At 44.9% G+C, this 24,839-nt stretch overlaps 1 protein-coding gene across 2 annotated transcripts in view; it reads left to right on the top strand.

Annotated features, from left to right (window-relative positions):
• Positions 1 to 861: 861 nt before the first annotated feature.
• GLS (glutaminase) overlaps positions 862 to 24,839 on the top strand; it is a 113,055-nt gene continuing 89,077 nt past the window's right edge. The window contains exons 1-2 of one of the 2 annotated variants that reach the window (XM_053273518.1): positions 862 to 1,435; positions 24,152 to 24,248. In XM_053273518.1, the coding sequence (XP_053129493.1) occupies positions 1,074 to 1,435; positions 24,152 to 24,248 (459 nt within the window). In that variant the 5' untranslated portion in view covers positions 862 to 1,073. The remainder of the gene's footprint in view (positions 1,436 to 24,151; positions 24,249 to 24,839) is intronic. The other variant, XM_053273510.1, reaches the window with a different exon arrangement.

Consider the following 24,839-nt stretch of genomic DNA (forward strand, 5'->3'; position numbering starts at 1 on the left):
AGCCTTATAAAATAAACGGTTGTACATTATCCTGCATTTCTTAGTCCAATAAGAAATAATACTTCCATACATACATAGTTAACTATTCAGTGTACAAGCACAAGAGAGAGAGAGAGAGAGAGAGACATACTACAAGGTTTCAGTCGTATGCGCTGCACATCCGTTAAAGTGCCACACAGCTCGCTCACTCGCTGTGCTTTTGCTCTTCTGGAATGTGTGCGCGTGCGTCTGTATTTTAGGGATCGAGAAGCGATCTGCTTAAAGATATATTATAATGTTTGGAAGTCTTTGGGTTGCTGTGAAAAGTACAGAATTATAAGAAAAAATATATAACGGAGTGGTGGGGGGTGGGGTGGGGAAGACGAGCAAACGTTAGCATCAAGGATTACTACTGGCATCCAGTACCGTCTTGGCTATTCTCCGTTCCGTGCTTCTTTCTAGAGCATCACTTGCAGGCTTCCTCGGCTCATAAAATGATTTCTCCCCTTGACTAAGGTGGGCAGCCAGGCGACTTTTCATACATTAATATAATATAAATATTAGAATCTCCGGCCCAAGGCTATTTATTAAAGTTTTAATTGCATATAATACACCTGCATGCTAAAGAAGAATATGTATATGCACATAAACCGAGGTCGGGGCTGAAAGAGACGGCGACCCTCCGTTCGGTCTGCTTCGCTTTCTCCACACCCTCGCGGTGAAGATGACTGCGCTGCAGGCCCAGCTCCAAGTGCGCCACATCTTCCAGTCTCCTGAAACGGCGGACGGGAGGAGCGCAAGAGGGAGTGGGCAGCCGCCCTGCCGTGCAATTGACGTGCCTGGTAGACCAATGACCGCCGCAAGCGCTCGACCGTTAAAGGAGCCACCGCCCAATGGGGGTGGGCACAGGGGCGGGATTCGCAGGGTGTGTGTGAGCTTAGGGCGGCCAGCAGCAGCAGCGGCGGCACTTTTTCTTGCCCTCAGACTGTCAGTGGTGGAGTCGGCGGCCGCGGAAGGGAGGCAGGCAGGCAGGCAAGCAAGCAAGCAAGGAAGCAAGCAAGCAAGCGCGAGCGGGGAGAAGCCAGAGGCGCGGCATGATGCGGCTCCGGAGCCTGGCGCTGCTGAGGGACCTGCTGCGGCTCAGCCAGACTGGCGCGACAACAGTTGGCGGCAGCGGCGGCGGATTGGTCTGTTGCCGCCGCCCGGCGCTGAGGCGTCTCCATTTCGCTTTGCCTGCCGTTGCCGGCTGTCGGCTGGTGCCCGGCGGCGGCGGCGGCCGCTCTTTATGCACCCGCTCAGAAGGAATCCTGGAGGAGCCGGGGAAGGGCCCCCCGAAGCAGCAGCAGCAGCAGCAGCCGCCCTCTTCCTCGGAGGCGGAAATGCCGCCCTCGGCTGCTGGCAGCAGCAACAACCACGGTTCCGGGCCCGGCCAGGAACCAGGCGGCGTGGCGGAAAAGTAAGCGGCGGCAATGGGGGGGGGAAAGAGAAAACGGGGGGGAAAGGCCACGCGGAGGGGAAGGATGCTCGGCGTGGGGAGGCGCTTATGCCGCCGCCTGCCTCGCTTCCTCCTCCCTCCCGCCGACATGTGACGGCGCCGCCTGGTTTGGCTGGGTCGGCTCCCTCCTCCTCCGTGGGCTGAGGGTCTGACTTGCCCACTTCTCTGCGGTGCAGGCTTCCTAGGAAGCAAAAAGTTTATGCTGGTCCCGGGAGGTTCCCCCGCTTCTCCTGTGGGGAGGGCCGCAGACTTCCCTCGCTACTTCTCCTGACCTCTAAGTCTCCCCCCCCCCAAATCGGTGCCACTCGCGCCTTTCGCTGATATTAAAGTACCCAGGGGGTGGGGTGGGTAGGTACGATGAGCCAGGCTCCGGCTCTGGACCTATATTGTCTGCCAGTGCCAGGGCTCAGCCTTGGGAACCTTCAAGTAGCACTAACGGGAAGGCGCCTCCGGGCACGTGCCTAGAGGCTGTCTCTCGTCACTATGGATTGCGATCTGACCGTGCACATCGGGGACATGTAAGCAGTGGGCTTCTCGGTCAGGGAGCGCGTGGCTTCCTTTTAGGTTTGAGCCCCAGCACCATTCATTTTCGAAACGAGGCTCTGCTGCAGTTTGTGTGATGCGGGCTAGTTGTGGCCTTAATGCTTCTGTTGCCGTTCTATTAAAGTGACTAAAGAAGTTGTAGAAAAGTGGCGCCTTCTCCTCTTTTGACATGTGGAATAAATGGATCTGCTGCTTAGTTAGGTATTTTAAATTAATGGATATCTACAAAAGTGGTCTTCTGTATATAACATAGATATTTGAATATATTCTTCAAACTTTATCAAGTAGGGATCAGCTATCTCTGTCATCTCCTTGCCTGCCTCATGCCCCCTATTTTTCAAGGGTTGCCACTGATAAACTCAGATAAACTTGCCTCTGAGGTCTTGTGGTAGGGGAGACTAGAAGTGTGAGCACTATAAGATATTCCCCTCAAGGGATGGAGCTGCTCTGGGAAAATCAGAAGGCTTCAAGTTCCCTCTCTGGCTTCTCCAAAAGAGGGCTAAGAGAGATTCCTGCCTGCAACCTTGGAGAATTTGCTGCCAGTCTGTGAAGACAATACTGAACTAGATAGACCAATGGTCTGACTCCGTATATGGCAGCTTCCTATGTTCCTATACTGACTGCTGTGTCATCTTTTACTCTCATTGGATGAATTCTTCTTTCTCTGCTCTTTGCCTGTTCCCAGCATCAGGAACTGAGTGTTATGTATAGCACGAGATGCAACTTCTGTATTTATTAAAATGCACTCTATTCAACACTTGGATGCAAATCTTCTAATTGAATTAGTCGTTCTTTTTGGTCTAATGGCAAAAGGGACAAGTGTTGCGGTACTGTAGAATGAGTTGTTTTGTTTTGAGGTGCTGCAAAAGTTTTTAATTTTTCTCATTGGGAAAACACAATACCTATTGCGCAGTGAAGACGTTGTTGCCTGAATAAATATATTTATTTATTTATTATTTATTTTATTATTATTAAAACTTTTATACCGCCCTTCCAAAAGGCTCAGGGCAGTTTACATTAAAACACCATTAAAATCAGTTAATAATTAAAACAAAAATTATAAAGCATAAAACAATGATTAACAATTAAAAACATCATAAAACAATTAAATAATATATGCCTTAATATTCTTAATATTATATTAAATTTATTTATTTACTCGATTTATATGCCGCCCTTCCAAAGTGGCTCAGGGCGGTTTACAACAAGGTAAAAACAATTAAAACCAGTTAACAGTTAGCAGCTACAGAGAAGGCCAGCCTCTGAGTCGCCACCAGATGAACCGGTGGTAACTGGAGACGGACCTCCTCAGATGACCTTAACGTGCGGTGGGGATCATGCAGAAGAAGGCGATCTCTAAGATAACTCGGACCTAAGCCGTTCAGGGCTTTAAAGGTAATAACCAGCGCTTTGTATTTTGCCTGGAAACATATTGGCAAACAGTGTAACTGGCTTAATACCTTAATGCTTAATATCAACTCAGGTGTAGGTTTTTTCTTAGAAAATGTTCATACCTAAACCAATGATAGCTTTTGGTTGTGAATAATTACTGGTTGCTTGTCTGAACACTGTAACACTCTCTGCTAAAGGAATTAAAATAGTTTTCTTCTCAATATACCAGCTGCTTTTGGGAAGGTGATATTTCTCATGCAAGTGTCTAAGGCCAAGATGGTTTACAAAGGTGACCTCAAGTAATGCCTACTTGTCTTGGCAGTCATACAGCTATGTTGTCAGTTGCACTACTGCACCTAGTGATAGGCTAGCATGTCGAGTAATCTGCTTTGAGACATTAATAGGGGAGAGGGGTAAGGTTAATGAAAAGGTGAGGTAGAGTTCCATATCGTGTGTCCAGAGAATCGTCGGCATTGGTTTCTGGAGCACCCAAGAGTTGAGGAATGACTTGCAGAGATGGCATGCAAAACTCTTACTGTAATGCTTGTCCTCGATTTGATATTACTGTGCTCTTTATTCATACTTATCATGCATTACTACCTAAATAATATCTACCTAAATAAAACAAAAACTACATACTTTTTATTGTAGTTGACAAGTGTCTAAGGTTAAAACTTACTGCTTTCCCTTATTAGGCAAAAAGTGTATTCCTAATCTGAACTTTAATAAGAACTTTTAAAAGAAGTTGTAAGAATCCTTTACTGCTTCTAAGTAATATTTTTACTATTTTATTTATATACCATCTGACTCCAAAGGCTTTAGGCAGTTCACATAAATAAAGACAATAAAGACAAAATAAAATTGTTAAAACAAACAATTTAAAACATTCAAAGATTACTAAAAGCCAGGCTTTAAAAAAATGTGTCTTAAGGGCTCTTTTAAAGGCTGGTAAAGATGTTAAAGTACAAATGTCTTATAGGGAGTGCATTCCACAAACCAGGAGCATCTACAGAGAAGGCCTGTTCCTGAGTTGCTGCCAGATGAGCTGGTGGCATCCAGAGATGGACCTCTTGATTACCTTAATGTGTAGTGAGGATCATGCAGAAGAAAGTGCTCTCCCAGGTAACCCGGTCGTAAGCCATTTAGGGCTTTAAAGGTAATTACCAGCACTTTGTATTTTGCCTGGAAACCTATTGGCAGCCAATGCAGTTGTTTAAAAACAGGCATAATATGGTCTCTCCGAGAAACCGCAGAGACCAATCCAGCTGCTGCATTTCAGACCAACTGAAATTTCCAGACTACATACAAAGGCAGCCCCATGTAGAGCGCACTGCAGTAGTCAAGCCTATAGGTTACCAGCGAGGGCACCAGAGTTCTCAGATCATTATCTTCAAGGAACAGATGCTAGGGATGTGCACGAAACGGTTCGGCGGTCCTTATCTGGAGTGGCCAGTGCACATGTCACACACCAGCCACTTCCGGTATGACGCTGACCGGGGCTGCAGGGAGGTATGGAGCAGCCCCACGCCACTGTTTTTGGTGACAGCGCCGGAGGGGGAAACATGGGCACCCTCTCTGCTACTTAAAGGTAACACCCCTGCCAAACCAGCCAACATAGCATAGTGGTTAGAGTGTTGGACTAGGACTGAGAAGACCTGAGTTCGAATCCCCATTCAACCATGAAACTCACTGGGTGACTCTGGGCCAGTCATGTATCTCTCAGCCTAACCTACCTCACAGGGTTGTTGTGAGGATAAAAAATAACAGTGTACACCGCTCTGAGCTCTTTGGAGGAAGAGCGGGATAGAAGTGTAAAATTTTTTTTTAAACCATCTGAATGCCAGTCCCTAACAGACGCAGCTGTCGTATCAACCAAAGTTGATAGAAAATGCTCCTGGCCATAGCCTCAACTTGAGAAACCAGAGTGAGGCCTTGGTCCGGAAGGACTCCCAAGCTACTTACCTGTTCCTTTGGTGGGGAGAGCAACCCCATCCAGAACAGGAAGATCTATCATGTCCCTTGAAATATGATCCCTTATCATGAGTACCTCCATCTTGCTTGGATTCAGCTTCAATTTATTATCCTTCATCCAGTCCATCACTGCCTGTAGGCAGGCATTTAGGGGGGCTATGCCATTTCCTGATGATGTCATGGAGAAATAGATTTGGGTGACATCAGGGTGTCAACACCCTCCTCCAAATCTCCTGATGATCTCACCCAGCGGTTTCATGTAGATAGGATGGAGCCCTGAAGGACACCATACAATAGCTCTCAGTTCAAAGAGCAACTGTCTTCTAGCGACAGTGTTCCCTCTAAGGTGTGCGCGCAGGCTCACATGTTCTTTGATGTCCGCTCGGTTAATTTTAGATCCCACTTAGGTTAAGTCAGGAAGACCCCACTCTGAATGCATGTGTACACATATGGCCTTGATACTGACGTCCAGAACAAAACTCATTCTGCACACAGATTTAAAAAATTGGAGCACACACTGCCTAGCAACACGATCTTGAATCTACCAGAGAGATAAGAAGCCCTGCAAAGCAGTACTGTCTATTCCCAAATCCATCAAACAATCCAGAGGGATACCATGGTTGATAGTATTGAAAGCTGCAGAGAGTTCCAAAAGAACCAACAGAGTCGTACTCCCTCTGTCCATTCCTTGGTAGAGATCATCCATAAGGCCGACCAAGGCTATCTCCACCCCATAACCTGTCTAAAGCTGTGGGGAAATTGATGGAGCTAGATAATCAATATCTTCCCAAACTGCCTGGAGTTGATCAGCCACCACCCTCTCAATTACCTTGCCCACCCAAGAGAGGTTGTACACTGCCTATAATTATCCATCGCTGAGGTGAGGGCACTCAGGCTGGCTTCTTAAGCAAAAGTCTCACAATTGCCTTCTTCAGCCACGTGGGCATCATGCCTTCTCTCAGGCATTTATGATGTCAGCTAGGCCATCTCTAACAGCCTCCCTGCTAGATGTTATAAGCCATATTGGGCATGGGTCCAAAGGACAAGTGGTAGGCCAAACACTTCCAAGGAGCTTGTCCATACCCTCAGAAGTCACAAATTGAAACTGATCAATTCTAATTGAACTGGAGGAGTTACTGGACACCTGCAGTTGACCCCACCGTAACTGTGGAGTCCAAGCTTGCTCGAATGCAATAGATTTTATCCATAATAAAGTTGTTAAAAGCATCACAGTGGGATGATGAAAAATCCACATCTAAGTTCAGAGAGAAGGGATCCTGAGTCAATTTTCTCACACCTCTGAACAATTCTGCTGGATGTGAACTTGCAGACGCAATATGTGCAGAATAGAATTGCTTCTTCGCTGCATGCATTACCACAGAATAAGCCCTCAAAGGGGATTTATGTTGTGTTTGATTCGAGTCTTCCTCCACTTACGTTCTAGTTTTCTCCCTTGCTGCTTTAGCTCCCATAGCTGTTCAGTGTACCATAGAGCCAGTTTTGAAGCTGAACAGAGAAGAAACTTAGGGGTGATAGTGTCTCCTGCCCTGGTGAGCTGCTTGTTCCAGTTCTTCACCAGGGCATCAAAGGAATCACTGGCAGAACCAGCTCTAAAACCCTTCAAGGGCTCTTGGAACCCTATAGGATCCAATAGCCTTCTTGGGTGGAACATTATAATAGGTCCTGCACACTTGAAGAGATGGGTTGTGGCTACCAAACCAGCCTTAACCAGATGGTGGTCTGTCCATGACACACTCTAGAAGCAGTGAGGTTGGTCTCTAGGTCATCTTGGAGATACCATATTATTCCTATATTAAAAGAGCTACACTGGCTACTGATAAGTTTCCAGGCAAAATACAAAGTGCTGGTAACAACCTATAAAGCCCTAAACAGTTTAAGCCCTGGGTCTTCGACATGAGCCCCACATCTTTGCTATGAGCCCCACTGCCCATTGTGATCATGTGGTGAGGTTTGTGACTGGCCTTCTTTGTTGCTGCTCTGAAGCTTTGGAATGCACTCCCCACTGAAATAAGAGCCTCCCCATCTCAGATAACTTTTAAGAAGGCTGTTAAGACACATTTGGTCAGGCTTTTAATTTGACTTACAGTTTTTAACATTGTGTTAAATTTTAAATTATTTTAATGTTTTAACATTTTAACTTTGTTTTAATTTGTACTGTTCTGTTGTAAACTTACCTAAGACAAGTTTTAGGCAGTATATAAATATGCTAAATAATAACTGTAAGGATACACTTTTTATGACTGTATTCAGTCTGGAATCTTAGTCTGATCATCTAGATGTTAATGGAACTGCCCCAGGGTGATTGGTTTGGGCTTTGTGTGAAATTAACTCAGAAAGGAACAGTACACATCAGATTAAATTGGCACAAAGTTGTGGACCCAGGAAATAACTGGACTGAGGCAAGGTTGAAGTTTCAAAAATAAAAACATGTTTATTGGAGGGATGGGTACAGTGAAAAGAAATGTGTGGTTCAAGCAATCCTATTAAAGATGCATTCAACTGCAAAGAGGCATTTTAGCTCAAAGTCCTAACTGTATGAATTCCCAAGCGGGCTAGAGAAGGAGGCTTTAGAGAAAGTGTCAGTTGGATTTAAGAAAAGAGAATAGGGATAGCTGGGCTCAGCGAGGGGCAAATGTTCATATCACCTGATCTGAGCGAAGAGACCTGGGGGCTCCTAGAACAACGGAAGGACCTCGTTCCTCAGGGTCAGCTTGATCAGAGACGGGGGCGAGAAGGCCAGAGGGGTTAGCTGATAGAGGTGAATCCACAAGGCTGCTTCCTCCATGGAACCAGCTTCCTAGGTTGGTGAGGAAGACTGGGCAGATCAGGCTAGGCAAGAAAGCCAATCTGGAGAGTGGCACAAAGAACTGGACACAGCCTGGTGTGGTGGCCTGTGAAGAGTAAATTGCCCAAGCAGCTGGTGACTCCAAGGTAGATGGTATGCAAAGAGCACACTGGATCATGGAAATTGGGGCTTGATATACCCAATAACATGGCCTGGGGCAACATTCCTGTTTCCCTTCTATGTCAATGCCAGAAGCCTCTGAGCCAAGATTGGCAAGCTGGGGTGTTTGGTTGTTAATTAAAACATAGATATAGTGGGCGTGATGGAAAACATGGTAGAACAGTGAGAACCAGTGGGACACTGTTATTCCTGGATATAAACTTGATAGAAATGACAGGGAGGGGTAAATTTGGGGTGGAGTAGCACTTTATATTAAAGAAGGGACATCATCTCACAATCTAGAAAACCTAGGAAGACTGGGATCCTCCACAGAAACTCTGTGGGTGACAATACAAGGCCTGAAAGAAAGATGTGCTACTAGGGATATGCTGTCACCCTTCTGATCAAACCACTGACAGTACCTGGGAGTTGCAGAAGGAAATCAGGGGGAGGCCTCAGAGACAGAGCTGTAATAATGAATGACTTCAATTACGCACACACAGACTGGGTAAATTCACAGTCAGGTAAGCTAAGAAGAGCCCTAAAATCCTTTGTGCAATTCTGTGGTAATGAAAAGCTGCTGATAAACTATCAAAAGATGGAAATAATGACCTTTGCCAGGAGAGTTAAGGACAATAGTTGGTATATTCATGGCAACAAAATAGACCAGGCACACTGTTTTAACTATCTAGGAATAATATTCCATTCGTCTGGTTGGAGAGATGCACACTTAGATTGTGCTTCACGAGTTGCACATAGGAGTGCCTCGACTATTCTATCTTACTGTCCACTGTTCCTTCTAAGGCATGTGCACGCTCACAAGTTTCCTGATGTCCACTCAGTTAGTTTTGGATCCCACTCAGGTTGAATTAGGAAGGCCTCATTCTGAATGCATGTGTGTACACAGTGCCTTCCCAGAACAAAACTCATTCCGCACAGAGATGAAAAAAATTAGAGGGACCACTGCTACTATCATACCAAAGGAGGACAATACGTCCCTGTGGTCCTGAAATTATCTGAGGCAAAAGTAGTGGCGCAGCTACTATATAGTGCACGGTTGGGCCCTTACTTGAACCTTGTCTGGATAGAGACGGTACAGTCTCAAGTTTCTAAGATCAATTGTGCAAGTCCCTAGATGCGTCTCTAATTCAGTGTTAAGATTGGAATTGGGAGTCATGAGAGTGGAAACTCGAGTGTCGGATTACCATCTTTAACTATTGGCTGAAGGGGGTATTCTCACCAATGGGACTGGCCCCACTGATGCTTGAAGATAGTTTCCAATCCGTCAGTTGTTAAAGAAAACCTCGCTTTTTATGGCTTTCCCCCTGAAGTGCTGCAATTCATGGGTTATGAACAAGCAAAAAAGGCTGTAAAGCAAAGAATATTAGATATGGAATGGCTACAGGAGATAAGTAAGGCCCCCAAATTACTTAAATCATGGAGACTTGCTTTTAACACCAAGCCAGCTGATTATTGTAAAGCCCTAAATTTCCAAATATCTTAGAGCAAAGTGAGCTGGCCCGCTTTGATATGTTGCCCTCAGCGGTCTTACATGGTAGATATGGTGGAATTCCTTATTCTGAATGCTACTGTCCATGTAGTACACAGGCCATAGAGGATGTGAGTCGTGTTTTATTATACTGTAGTTTTTATAGGGACTCACGTGAGTCGTTAATTTTATCCCTGATTAAGGACCTACCAGGCAGAGGAGATGAAGCATATATTTTATTTCTCCTGGTGGTAAATTCAAATAAATTACCACTGGTGGCGCAGTGGTAAAACTGCTGCCCTGTAACCAGAAGGTTACAAGTTCGATCCTGATCAGGGGCTCAAGGTTGACTCAGCTTTCCATCCTTCCGAGGTCGGTAAAATGAGTACCCAGAATGTTGGGGGCAATATGCTAAATCATTGTAAACCACTTAGAGAGCTCCGGCTATAAAGCGGTATATAAAAGGTAAGTGCTATTGCTATTGCTAAGTAGGGGTGTGCACAGAACCGCACAGCTGCGGTCCGGCACTGTGGAGGGGGTTCCTTTAAGGGCGGGGAGGGTTTACTTACCCCTCCTGCCGCTTTGCCCCCTCCAGCGCCCATAGTCACTGTAGAAATTGGGGCGGCAGGATACCTCCCCACCACCCCTTCTGCCTCCTCCTCATTGCAAAATGCTGTGACAAACCTTCTGCGCTCGTGGCGCGCGAGCTTCACGTCTCTCCGACGTGACGGGTAGACCGGGCCTCCGACTGCCGGAGGCCCAGTCTACCCGCTGGGACGAGGCCGGGTAGACCGGGGAGGAGGCAGAAGGGGCGGAGGAGGAGGTATCCTGCCGCCCCAATTTCTACAGTAACTACGGGTGCTGGAGGGGGCAAAGCGGCGGGAGGGGTAAGTAAACCCTCCCCGCCCTTAAAGGGACCCCCTCCACTCGGACCGGCCAGGTCCGGACAGTCCGGAGGCCTTTACAATGGCCTCCGGACCGGTCCGGACCCATCACTACTGGCACACATTTGTTTAACTGTCTTTTGAAAACTTCTGACAAAGGACTTTGTACCATCCCAAAGCCACATATTTCATTGCCAAACATACCTAATACTTAATTTCATCTAGCTTTCTTGTGGTTTAATATCATTTCTCTTTGCTATTATTGATTGATTGTATTTCTATACTGCCTGATATAGAAATCTCCAGGCTGTATACAAATTAAAACATAATATAAAACAATATAAAACAGTTAATTCGTAAAACAGATACAATCTCAATAAATAAAAACACATTAAAATTTAAAAATACATTTAAAACATTAACTATTTGCTAACTGTAGTGTGGAAAAATTGTTGCTGAAATTTTAGATCCTGGGCTGGTTCTTATGATACAGTCTCCAGCACACACAACTGAGTGGGATGTACTGAGAAAGTGCCTACTGGGATGTCCTCTGTGGATATTGTTAATGAAACTGCCTCAAGGGTGATTGGCCTGCACCACCTAGTTTGGCCAAATGTGGGGAATTTAGCTCAAAGAAGGAGACAGTTCCAATCAGCCTTAATTTGTGCAAGCATATGAACTCAAGAAAATCGTCTTGAGAGGTTTTAATTAAATCAAAAAGGAGTTTAAAACTAAAACCAGTCTAAATTACTATGTGGCCCTAGTTTAAAGGCACTTCAAATATGCTAAGAAACAGACTATTGTAAGGCACATTTAGTTTAAAGTTCCAAATTATGTGTAAATTCCTAGGTGGGCTAGAGAGATACTTTAAGATAGAGCGGCAAGATTTCAGAAATAAGAGAAAGGGATACATTCAGCCCTGAAGGAGCTGGGCAAGAGACTATATCTCCTGTCATGAAGAGGGGAACACCAAGTTGGTCTGCTAGAGTTTCTTGTTGCAGTCTGATGGGGTCCAGAGTGAAAGGCACAAGGGAACACTGAAATGTTTCACAGTTGGAGTCTCAGGTGTAAAATACAAGAGGAAGCACACTGGGTCATGGAGTTAGGGATACTTATATCCCAAAACGTGCCTTGAGGGCAGGCTTGTTTGGGGGTTTTTGTCCTGCTCTGCTGAATAGGGGAGCCCAGAAAACCTTTTTTTTAAAATGTATTGTGTCTTAGTCCTCCTTGGGTAGGAATGTGTGTGAATCACCTATGGCATTCAAGGCTGATTATGAGGACAGTTGGAGTGTGCTAGTGCGTTTAAAGAATATCCTGTGCTGGGAAGGGCTTCCCAGTAATTCTGTCAAGAGTTTTGATTTTCAAAGTTACATCACTAACTCATTCCTATTGTAATGGAGACTGCGGATAAGAAACTTGTCTTTTCTGTCTTATCTCCTTGGCCTGATGGCCAGGTATTGTCTCTATTTGCGAGAGGAAGAGGGGAGTTTAGATTTCATTCCAAGGCTGAAATGATCTTAGATGCCAGACTCTTATAGTAGCTAGTCCTGAGAGTCTGCTTAGCTGGGCACCCCTCATAGAGAGTATGAAGCTTAATCCCCTTTCCAATTTGTGGGGCTTGTAGTCAAATCTAGGGGCGACCAGTCCACTGCCAACTATGCGACTTGTCCCCATGTATAACATAGACTGGGAGCTCACATTGCAGTGCAGCACCTGAGCATAGCAAAAGTGCAGTCTCCAAGTCTGGAGATGTAGTTGCAACCAGGCAGGCTTCTGGGAGCACGCAGAATAAGCTCAGCTGGTAACAATATCCAAACACCTTCCTTGTGCTGCTCATGGGTATTAAAACAAAACTAACAAGACTGTAACTTGGACCAAGAGTAATCAGTTTGCATTTTTGAGGCTTTACTCAACCAAGAACACTGTATTTTGTGTATGTGTGTGTCATTTATATACTACCCATCCAAAAATAGTTCTGGGTGGCTAATTATTTTAAATAGTCGTATTTTTAATTAACATAAAACTAATTAAAATGGTTTTTAAATACTTTTAAAAGCCAAGCTAAATAAGTTTTTGTTTAGCTTTAAAAAATATTTAGAATAGTGTACATACTGCACGGGAGGAGGCAATGGTAAACCCCTCCTGCATTCTACCAAAGACAGCCGCAGGGCTTTGTGGTCTCCAGGAGTCGACGCCAACTCAACGGCACACTTTACCTTCTGTGTAAGGACTAGATTTAAATGTAGAGAAAAATTACAATTTAAACAGAAATGGTAACTGTAAACCTGTTGCAGATAGACCTTTCTGCTTCGCTACCCTTTAGCCGAGGGACAATGATTACTCTACATTAGAGCAGAAATAGACTGTTTGGACCCTCCGGCTTTGGCCTATGAAGTTGTTGGATGGTTTGTCTTTGATTTAGAAATAAGCATTGCAAACGTTGCAAGTTGTGCTCTTCCCATGAGCTGAAGACCTGTAAGGTCCAGTACTGAAGACTTTCTGTGCTACCCAGTCGGTTCTCCTTGAGCCAACCTCAGCAGATGAAGGAAAGCACATATACTTTGCCTTTGTTACTAGAGGAGTTCAAGCCACTGCCTTTTATTTTTGACATGAACAGGGGGTCTATACCATTTCTTGTCCTGGTAGACAAGTCTTTCCATTTTCCCATTCTCTGTTGCCTGCATTTGTACTAATCAAGCTCTTATTTTATTTATTTATTTATATTTTATATCCCGCGCTTCCTCCAATGAGCCCAGAGCAGTGTACTACATACTTAAGTTTCTCTTCACAACAACCCTGTGCAGTAGGTTAGGCTAAGAGAGAAATGACTGGCCCAGAGTCACCCAGCAAGTATTATGGCTGAATGGGGATTTGAACTCGGGTCTCCCCAGTCCTATTCCAGCACTCTAACCACTGTACCACACTGGCTCTCCAATGCATTGCCTGCATTTGTACTAACCAAGCTCCAATGGTATGGATAGAATTAATATGTCTCAATTAATGTGTCTATGGATCAGAATTTGAGAACTATGACATAAAAGTTCTGCCAATGATAGTTTTTAAATAACTGTAAGGATCTCCTATTAGTGTTTAATCTGCATACAGAAAACATTCCTGTAGAAATGTATCTTGTTGTGGAGTTGTGTGAAATACTTTGAAGCCGTAAAATTTTGAAACACAGGAGCTGACTCAAAACACCATGTGCGTGGGGAACTCTTGACTGAGAGTCATCTGAGGGTCTGGTAGCTGTATTTGAATAGGCTTTCTGTGTATGTGGTGGGAGAGGGATAAGTAGAGATTCTCTGTCCTCCATAGAGTGAGGGTGTATCCCAACTTACTACAGCACTTGTGGAAGCTCCTTTATTGAATGGAAGGATAGTTAACACTTACAGAAGGATTCCTTGTGTGAGTGCAACTCCTTTTATTAATGAAGGTGCATCCATAACTGCAGCAGTAAGTTGGAATATTTTTGCACAATCGATATCTCATTACATCTAAAATTAACTAAAAATGCTTTAAAAGCTTGCTCTTAAGTGCTGACTGTGTGTCTGGTATCATCTGAAAAGAACTTCAATTGTATAAATGTTACCTTTTACCACCAAATATGCTAAAAGGTGACTAGACGTGAGTGATATTTCTGTTATGCAATTTTTTTGTTCTGGAAAAATAGGCAACTCTTTTGGAGATTTTCTTGTCTTAAATTGATCTTTTTCCTTGGCTTATGGGAGGTGTCTGGATCTTAATAGCAGCATGCTCACAATATCATACCTATAAAACTACAAGGAGATTCTAACAATCTGCAGAAACCCGGCCAAGGGAGCCTGGCCCACTTTTTGCTGATTGTCTGCTGCCACCAGAGCTGCGTGGCTCCCAGCAGCAAACCCTTCTAATTCCCCCTCAGCTGAGGTTAGTGGAATGAGCACTCCACTAACCCCGTCTTTTAGATTGTGTATTGCTGCGGTGCGGCTCTGTGCTGCAGCAACACATGAGGAGACCCCCACCGGGAGGCTGAAACAAGCCTCCTGACCCTGGGCGTCTCTCCAGGATGCCCCGCACACTCACGCGGGGCATCCTGGAGCTTCTGGCGGCCGTGTGGCCCCCGATCTCCGCAGCCCCCACCGACTCTGTGACGGAGCCAGCAGTCATGTGGGCAGCTGATCCAGCCGTCCAGGGCTGCCTGAATAATTGTCTGCGGGGAGAGCAGGCTAAGCCCGCTCTCCCCGCAAACCCACTCTCAGCAAGTCTCACTGATCGTGAGACTTTCCTCAGTATATATTACAAAAAGAATGCAAAAGTTGACAGGTTAACTGGTAGTGCATATGGATTGAAAGATTTGCTTCATATGTCAGGGAGTAACTTGCATGAGTTCAGTGCCACTGCAATTCCATGTTAAAGAGCTTGTTGTTCTAGCATTACAGGAGACCCTCATTTTTCACAGGTTCTCTTATCATGGGTTCTGTTTACGGGTGGGTCATAGAGACCCAGTTTCTTTGTTTGTGGGCCAAAGGCCCTATTTCCGGCTATTTGTGGTATAGAGACCTAGTTTTTTTGTTTGCACATTAAAACTAGTATTATTTCCAGCTATTTGTGGCTAAGTGACACCTAGAAATGACTTGTGGTGGCATTTCATGGTCATTTTGTGACTTTTACACACGCGTGCATGCACACAGCCTGAAATTTGGGGGTTAGGGGGCATTGCTGGAGAGCAAGATAATATTACTACTCTTATTCCCCCCACCACACTTTTTAATGAGACCTGAGCGCGCGCGCGCGCACCCTACAGCAGTTTCAAGGTTTCTTCTTTCATGGTTTCCCTGTTCATAGCAAGAGGCCAGAACAGAACCCCCGTGAAAAAAGATGGTCTCTGTACTCTTAAAAAAAAATTAAAAAAAAAATAAAAAATAGTGCACTGTAATTGTTGTCTTCATCCCTGGAATGCCTCTGTAGGGTAGGTTGCCAATATTTCCTTTTCACAAAGTAGGAACTGAAGTTGAGAAGTGGCAATCTATTTTGAATTCACTTTGTGGCCACCCTTTTCTTCTTATCACGGTTGTTGCCATGTAGCCTGCCTTCAAATTAGTTTTTTCATATTCTTTCCAGATTTAAGCTTTGCAGAGAATAAACACTCACTTCCACGTAGTTAAGATAACTATGACAATACCACATCTGCTATATATTTTAGCTCTTTTGGATATATGCTGAATATGTTTTTTTCTAAGTGTTTAATGGTACTAAAACATGGCTCTTAGGCTGAATAAACATTACATAACATTATTGACCTTGGAAATAGGGAGAGAAAAAGCTTATACTGCAGTTCAGACTGATAAGCGTTATCCAAGAATAGTCCATATTTGAGGTAATTTCTGTATGTAAACTGAACGCTTGCCATGTTTGCTTTGTCAGCTAGTTCAGTTCCATAGATAGATATTGAGCTAGTCCACTTGATTTAACTGCAACAGATGTGAAAGACTTTGAAAACAATTTTATATTGTGTAGTAATTTCACAAAACTGAACTAAAGAGTAACATTTAGAGTTTTGAATGAGGACTGTAGTCTTTGTGCTGTATTTACAAACTAAGGCAGGGTGGGTTTTTTTTGAGATTTGCATATACTTCATAGGATTAAATGCTTTCAAATGCAATAAAAGAAGACTAATGGGTTGAGTTTACTCTTTCATAATAGGCCTTTTTGATGAAAGGCAACTTTGCTTAGAACGACAAATTCTGAGAAGATGTCGTTGGTGAGATTATATGTACTTGTCAGTTTTTAAGTGCAGAAATAGTTCCTAATTTTTTAAAAAGTGAAATAACTACAATTTATGTTAAAAATTCACATTCAAGTTCTGCAGAAGATTTAAATCCTTAGATTAAAAAAAAAAATCTGTACTGAACTAAAATTACATCTAAGATGTAAGCCATGTGCTCTAACCCTGTTTCTGCACTTGGGTAATAGCTCTGAAAAGTGTGGACTATTACACAAATTTGATTTCAAACTATATACTTCCATAGCTAAATATTGAGAACCCATTAATACCTAAATGAGAGAAAAAATTTGCATCATATTCTATCATATTTTGTAGTTACCTAGCATAATGTTTCCTAGAATGACTGGCCACTCTAAGTTTGAAATGGAAAAGGAATAACTTGGCCACAGTTATTTATATCAAAGTTTGATAGAATTGTAATGTATCAATTATGTGTCCATTTGTGGATTACCTTTCCAGGGGAAAGCATTCAGCTGTTTAAATAGTGGTTGAATATACTGGAACACTCAGAAATACTAAACCCAGCTTTAGGGCTACATAAGAAAGCCAACGGGATCTGTGGGCTTGTGTGGTGTTCCCTCTGTTATGCATGGGGAAGGAGAGTGAAAATGTTTACTTCACTTCAGAACAAACTGCAGTTCTTTGTTTCATACAAACTCTGGTTAATAAATAGTAGTTCTAACTCAGTTTAACTTGATTGACGTATTGAACCTTGGTTTTCATATTCAGGCTCATTCTAGCTCTAATTAGTTACTGACCACAATTGCCAAAATGCACACAGAAGAGCTATAGTTTGTTCTAAAGTGGAAGCTTCCATTCTTTTTCTTGTGGGAGGAGGGAGTATTTGAGCCTGTGGCTCTGTTAAGCTTGTTCACATAGCACTAAACCGTGGCTTAGTATTGTGTTCAAAACAAGCCTAATGTCATTCAATTTTTTTTAAAAAAACAAAACTATTATTAAATGTGGAGTTGACATGGAAAACTCATTTTAGTTACAATCTAACTTTATATACCTATAATAGCTGTCTATACAGGAGAACTGTGTTAATAGTGGACCCAAGACTTGTGGTTTCACATATCTGCAGTCGTATAATTGCCACCAAGCCTCAGTATATGCAAAAAAAATAGGCAGTTAAGCATTAAGACTTGTGTATCTGTGAGTTGGGGATGGGTGCAAATTACTTGAGGTCATTTCTGCCCACTATTTGAGGACAGGAGCCATTTTGTGGCTCACTTTTTTCTGTGGAGGGAGAAGAAAGTTTAATTTCCCCCCAAAGAAACTGTGGGTTGGTTTTTTTGTTTTTTTCTTTGGGGGCATTGCTGGACAGCTCAGGACACACAGATCACAGTAGGGTACTCCCCCACCCACCATTTACCCTACTTTTACTATTTTCCATCCTGTTTTCTCCCTTTTGTCCTAATGTACCATTATCTGCGGTGTCACAATCTGTATCCACCCCCAGGAAAGGAACCCCCGCAAATAACGGGGTTCTCCTTTATCATTATCTAAAGGTCAATAAATTATTACCATGGCTGATTCTTTTAAATGTAAAAATCTAATTTTTCCACCGTATGGGGAGGGCATCCATTACGTGATGGGTATTATGTTACGTTCTGCATGCTTCAAGACAGGACCAATAGAATTCAAGCATGTCGCCCATCTCCTTAGCAACTCCCTCTCCAGCCCCAGTTCTGTCCTGTCTCGCTTCGTAGACAGTACTGTTTTTTCGTCCTCTCAGCTCAATACTTGTCGGATTCTGCTTTCTACTGTGTGCGAGGTGGGGAAGGGAGTTGCTGATCATTCCTGGTTTGTCTTGCGCCCCGCTGCTAACTGCTTTTCTCCATTCTGTCTCTGATCTCACTCCTTTTCCCCTCCCCCCCCACTTCTACTTCTTTCTGATCTGCTGAGCTCTAAGTTCTTTCACTGGTTGCCCCCTCCTCCGTTTCGGCAATGGAACTGGCACACACTGGCAACATGTTTAGAGGCTCCCTTTGAGAGGGACCTCTCTCAGAATCTCGGCATATTCCCACACCGTTGGGAAGCGGCTCCGCGTTACTACCGGGCTCACTGAATAGAGCAGCTTCGGCTGACCAAGTGGTGCCGTCTGCTTCCTTGTCCCCTCAGGCTATTTTGCAAGCAGCTTCTACAGCCCCTGCTGTTCTCAAAGCTACTAAGATGACAAAGCACTTAAGTGCGGAGGGAGCAAAAAGAAAAAAGAGGAAACGTGCTTCCAAGGCTGCTCGTCTCAGTGAACGTCTGCAAATACAGTCAGTCAGAGCACAGCAACCGGTCGTTCCTGCCAAAATGGCAGCTGCCATTTTAAGCCCTATTGCGATCCCGCCTGCAGCTTCGGAGAAGTCCCTAGCAGCAGATCAAGCCGCTGTGTTGTCAGCGAGGCAGCAGGCGATGACGCAAGAAACAGTAAGAGTTGGTGGTAACCTGGAACCTCTTACGTGTGCTCCTAATGGGGGTAATGTTCAGAGTGGGGATGTTATCATAGGACCTAATAATGAACATATCTCCCCTACTGAATTACGCTGGCTGGGGGACTTTGTTAAGAAACAATGTCTCAGCCTCTGTGGACACCCTGCATCAGCTGGGGTAAATTTGGTGCCCTGTACATAATCTGGGGTACAGTCTGCACCCCCTAATGCCAACATGACTCTTAATCCGGTCATTCCTGTATTACCAAGGCCCCCCACACGCAGACGCAGGCATCCTTCTTTCTCATCATCCCCTGATTCTAGCCCAGCAAGAAGGGCTATCCCTATGGGAGAGAGGGCTGTTTTCCAAAGACCATGCAAAAGATATAAGCATAGGAGGGAGGCTATGGAACCTTACTCTTCAGATGATGCAGCGCAGACACTAGCACACCCAAGGGTCCTTATACAAGGAGACACAACAGTACCTGTGGCTGTTCCTAGCAACAATCCCTTGGGAGATACGCAACCCCTGCCCATGTCCCCGGTGGCTGCGCCAGGTCCTCTACCTGCTGCCACTGGGCATAGACCCCACCATTCTGACTCTACCTCCTCAGATGAAGAAAAAGAGGAGGGCGTACTCTCAGATGAGCAAAATTTACCTGAGAAAACCAATACAGTCATGTTGTTTCCAGCTGTGGAATTTGAACTCCTGTTAACCAAAGTAAAGAGAGCCATAAAGGATGTGACAACTATTGTGGATAATCCTCAGGTGTCTGGGTTAGATCAGGAGGTATTCCCATCTAACCCTGTCTCAGCAGCCACAGTTCCCTTTCCATCTTTATTTAAGGAGGTTATGTTAGCTGAATGGGGTGTGCCTGTAGCGCACAAGCCTGCCATATCTTTTCCTAAAAAACTTTATTCACTTCCACCTGATATTATGTCTCATAGCTGTGCCCGTTGTGGATGCGCCCGTTGCGCAATTGGTTACTGGTGCCTTGCTGAACAAGGAAGGTGATGAATTCTTGAAGGCACCGGAGGAGAAAAAGGCTGACCACCTTCTGAGAAAGGCACATGAGGCCTCCGCTACTGTGATTAGAGCAGCAACAACCAATTCAGTCTTCGCCAGAGCGTCCATATTGTGGACCAAGGAGCTGGCCAAGTTGGTCCCACCAGAAAATGTCAAGCTGCGCCAAGGTTTGAACAAAATTGCGAGGACATGTGCTCTAATGGCAGATTCTAGCGTTGACTATATACAGCACACATCAAGGTCCATGGCAGCTGGGGTGACAGTACGCAGGGGACTATGGCTTAAACATTAGAGGGTGGACTCTGAGTCTAAGTCGGCTTTGGCAGCCACCCTGTTCAGGGGAAGAAAGCTTTTTGGGGAATCACTAGAACAAATTCTGGTGGATACCCGTGATAAGAGGAAAACCATGCCAGGGGGTCGAGGGGACATGAGACGACCTTTTCGAGGGACCAGCTTTAACCAGGGCTCCTTTCGTTTATTCAGAGTGTTTAATAGATTCCCAAACGTTGGCTACAGAGATGGGTTCCGGGACAGAGACCAACACGGATCTTCCTTCAGACAGCCTTGGTGTCAATCCTGGGGAAACAAAAACAGAGACAGCTCTAAGAATAGACCTGGATCCTTCACCGGTCCTCCGGATGGACGGCACCGTAAGCAGTGACTCTATTCCTGTGGGGGTCGGACTACAGGAGTTTGCCTCGGTATGGGGGGAAAGTTCCTCAGACCAATGGGTATTGCAAACAGTGTCACAGGGGTACAAGATAGATCTGATTTCTCATCCTCCAAATATCTTTTTCGAAACACCAGTATCCAAAGTCCAAACAAAGCGGATCCTTATGGACCAAGCCATCCAACATTTACTAGAAATCAAGGCTATAGAGTCAATTCACCCAACAGAGCTGGGTACCGGAATATTTTCCTTACTCTTTTTGGTCCCAAAGAGGGACGGCTTCTGGCGGGCAGTACTGAACCTGAAGCGGCTGAATCGGTTCGTGAAAAAACACAGCTTTCGGATGGAATCTCTAAGAACCATCAAGGCAGCTATCCACCAGGGAAATTAGTTAGCTTCCATTGACTTAACAGAGGCTTATCTTCACGTTCAGATTCACTCAGCTTCTCTTACAACCAAAAATGTTACCAGTACAGAGCCCTGCCTTTTGGCTTGACGCCGGCTCCTCGAGTTTTCACCAAACTCATGGTGGCGGTGATTGCCCACATTTGTCAGGAGGGCATTCATGCCTATCCGTATTTAGACGACGTGCTCCTTCGATCTCTCAATTACAGGCAAGTGACCAGGGACCTGAGTCGCACAGTTCACAACATGGAAAGCCATGGGTTCGTCATCATTTGGGCCAAGAGCCACCTACAGCCATCTCAACTCCTGCAACATCTCGGGGTGTTATTCGATACACAGAGAGCTACTGTCTCCCTGCCGCCAGAGCGGCAGATGAAAATCGCAAAGGCGATCAGTCCATGGCTATCCAGAAGGAAGGGGACAGTGATGTCCCTGGCTCAAATTTTAGGCCTCATGATAGCCTGCTTGGAGTACACACCCTGGGCCAGGTGGCACTTCAGATCGCTACAGTGGTTTTTGCTCCCTTATCAACAAGACATCACAGAAAGGAACCACAGGCTGGTCAAACTGCCTCCAAAGGTCAAGTCATCTCTATGTTGGTGGCTGTCCCCGACAATGGGAGCAGGACTTCCCTTGGAGATACCTCGAAAGATCGTTGTAACCACGGATGCCAGCCTATTGGGTTGGGGAGCGCATTGCCTGTCTCAATGCGCCCAAGGGAGATGGAATTGGAGAGACCTACGATTCAATATCAACTGGCTAGAGCTCAAGGCAGTCCATTTGTCCCTCATTTGTTTTAAAAGACTTGTGGCAGGGGAGCATGTACTTGTCCAGATGGACAATGTCACTGCAAAGGCTCATGTAAACCATCAGGGAAGCACGAGATCTTGGGCTCTGATGAAGGAATCGAGCGTTCTGTTCCAATGGGCAGAATCACATCTAAAGTCCATTTCGGCGGAGCATCTGTCCGGAACAACCAATGTCCAAGCGGACTGGTTGAGTCGCCAGTGGCTGGACCCAGCGGAATGGTTGTTACATCCTGACATCTTCCAACTAATTGTGAGAAAATGGGGCCTTTCCCTGGTGGATCTTTTTGCATCTAAATGGAATAATGGGGTTCCCCGGTTTTTCTCAAGACATCAGTGTCACAATGCGGAACAGGTAGGTGCCCTGGTGTCCCCCTGGCCATCAGGTCTCCTGTTTGCATTTCCCCCAATGGTTATTCTCGGGGCGGTGCTTCGCAGATTGGTGTACGAGGCAGCAGAGGTAATTCTTGTGGCCCCTTTTTGTCCTCACAGGCCATGGTTCTCAGACCTGATAACTCTGTCGGTTCGACCGCCGTGGCCTCTCCCTCTGAAGGACAACCTCATTGCTCAGGGTCCCATGTGCCATCCGGATCCAGCGTGGCTTCATCTTCACTCATGGAGGTTGAGTGGAAAGCGCTAGAGGCTAGGGGCTATTCCCATCCAGTCCAAAACACAATCTTGGCGGCTAGACGGGAATCTACCAAAAGGATTTATCAGGTAACTTGGAAGGCTTTTTGTTCCTGGGGGAGGCAGAACAGTAACTCCTCTTTCAGCTAGTGTCTCTGAGGTCCTGGCTTTTTTTCAGGCAGGTGTGGAAAAGGGGTTACGCCCTTCTACGTTGCGCCGTCAAACATCAGCTTTGGCATCGGTTTTGGACTTAGCAGTTCAAGGGTCTGCTAATCTTCACCATCACATTCAGCGTTTCCTTAGAGGAGTGACCAACTTGGCCCCCCCCGCCAGTTCACAGGTTTCCCACTTGGGATCTTAATAAAGTTTTGAATGTACTTACCAAGGGGCCTTTTGAACCCCTACGCGCAGTTTCAATAAAATTGTTATCTTTCAAAGTGTTATTTTTTAGTAGCGATCATGTCTGCTAGACGAACTTCTGAGTTGGCAGCTTTGTCGGTAAGGGATGAACTATGTATTTTTCAAGGCGATGCGGTAGTCTTAAAATTAGACCCCACATTTGTTCCAAAAATTAATTCAGTGTTCCATAAGAGTCAGGTCATTGTTCTTCCTTCCTTTTGTCCATCACCCAAGCATCTGAAAGAGCGGGCTTGGCACTCCTTGGATGTTAGGAGGGCACTGAGGATCTATCTGAAATGAACACGGGACTTCAGGAAGTCGGGTTCCCTTTTTGTTTCTTTTCAACCTTCTTCTTTAGGTTCTAAGGCATCAAGTGTTGCATTGGGCCACTGGATTAGAGCGACCATTGTATTGGCATACGAAGCTCTGGATATGTCAGCACCTATCATGGCCCATTTCACCAGGAGTGCTTCGGCTTCAGCAGCTTTCTCAGCCAGGGCTCTTTTAGAAGAAATATGTAAGGCAGCAACTTGGTCATCAGCTTCGCCCTTTGTTAAACATTACAAGATACCATCCTTTTATGATGCACAGGCCTCAGTCGGAAGGACGGTATTGCAAAAGGTGGTATAAACATCCGCTACCGTCCCTTCTGAATAGCTTGGGTACGTCCTGTCACGTGATGCATGCCCTCCCCATACCGTGGAAAAAGAAACATTGGTAGACTTACTGTGAAGGGTTCTTTTTCTGGTATGGGGAGGGCATCTAACCCTCCTGCGGATGTCTGTGATGATTCATGGGTGGAGGGGCGACTCCCAGGGGATTTAGTTTTAATTTCCCTATGCCTCCCCCCCCCCCTACTTTGTGTATTCCACAGATTCTACTCTTTTCCTGACAGGTATAACTTTAATTATTCAGAGCTGTGCATTAATATTTAGAGCAAAACTTTCTTTGCAATGTTCCAGCTTCACTCAATAGAACAGAACTGGGGCTTGAGAGGGAGTTGCTAAGGAGTTGGGTGAAGTGCTTGAATTCTATTGGTCCTGTCTCGAAACATGCAGAATGTAACATAATACCCATCACGTGATGGATGCCCTTCCCATACCAGAAAAAGAACCCTTCACGGTAAGTCTACCAATGTTTGTATCTTTTCTAAACAGTGTTCAAGATCTCTCTTACATTCTCCTGAGGATCTGTTCTGAATTTTCCATTAACCCCCCCCCCCAAATATTTCATCAGAGCCTAAGTTTCACTGGTAAATTCTTAAGAACTTAACTGACCTAGAACTTTTGTCTTTTTCCCCCCCTCCATGTAGTAAGATAAAACAAGGTCTCTTGCCTAGTTTGGAGGATTTGCTGTTCTATACCATTGCGGAAGGGCAAGAAAAAATACCAGTTCATAAGTTCATTACGGTAAGTGTTTACCTTTTTTGTAAATTGTACAACAAACAGTTATTTTTTTAATATCTGAAACATAATGCATGCCACAAGCTTTGCTAATTGCTAACGATGGGGGCTGATTAAATTACTCATGAGCAGCCTTGTTGAAATTAATGGGACAAGTTGGTACTGATGACTTGTCCCATTAATTTTAACGGGACTACTCATGAGTCATTTAGTATGGTTGTCAGCTAGAGATTCCAGCTATGCAATATCTAAAATATGTACATACGCTTATACCTATTCACTGACATTGTAAAACTGAGGGAACATAGGAAGCTGCCATCTACTGAGTTAGACCATAGGTCTGTCTAGCTCAGTATTGTCTTCACAGACTGGCAGCAGCTTCTCCAAGGTTGCAGGCAGGAATCTCTCTCAGCCCTATCTTGGAGATGCTGCCAGGGAGGGAACGTGGAACCTTCTGCTCTTCCCAGATCGGCTTCATCCCCTAAGGGGAATATCATACAGTGCTCACACATCAAGTCTCCCATTCATATGCAACCAGGGTGGACCCGGCTTAGCTAAGGGGACAAGTCATGCTTGCTACCACAAGACCAGCTCTCA

The sequence above is a fragment of the Hemicordylus capensis genome, chromosome 1 (assembly GCF_027244095.1).
Source record: "Hemicordylus capensis ecotype Gifberg chromosome 1, rHemCap1.1.pri, whole genome shotgun sequence".
In the NCBI taxonomy this organism is placed as follows: Eukaryota; Metazoa; Chordata; class Lepidosauria; order Squamata; family Cordylidae; genus Hemicordylus; species Hemicordylus capensis.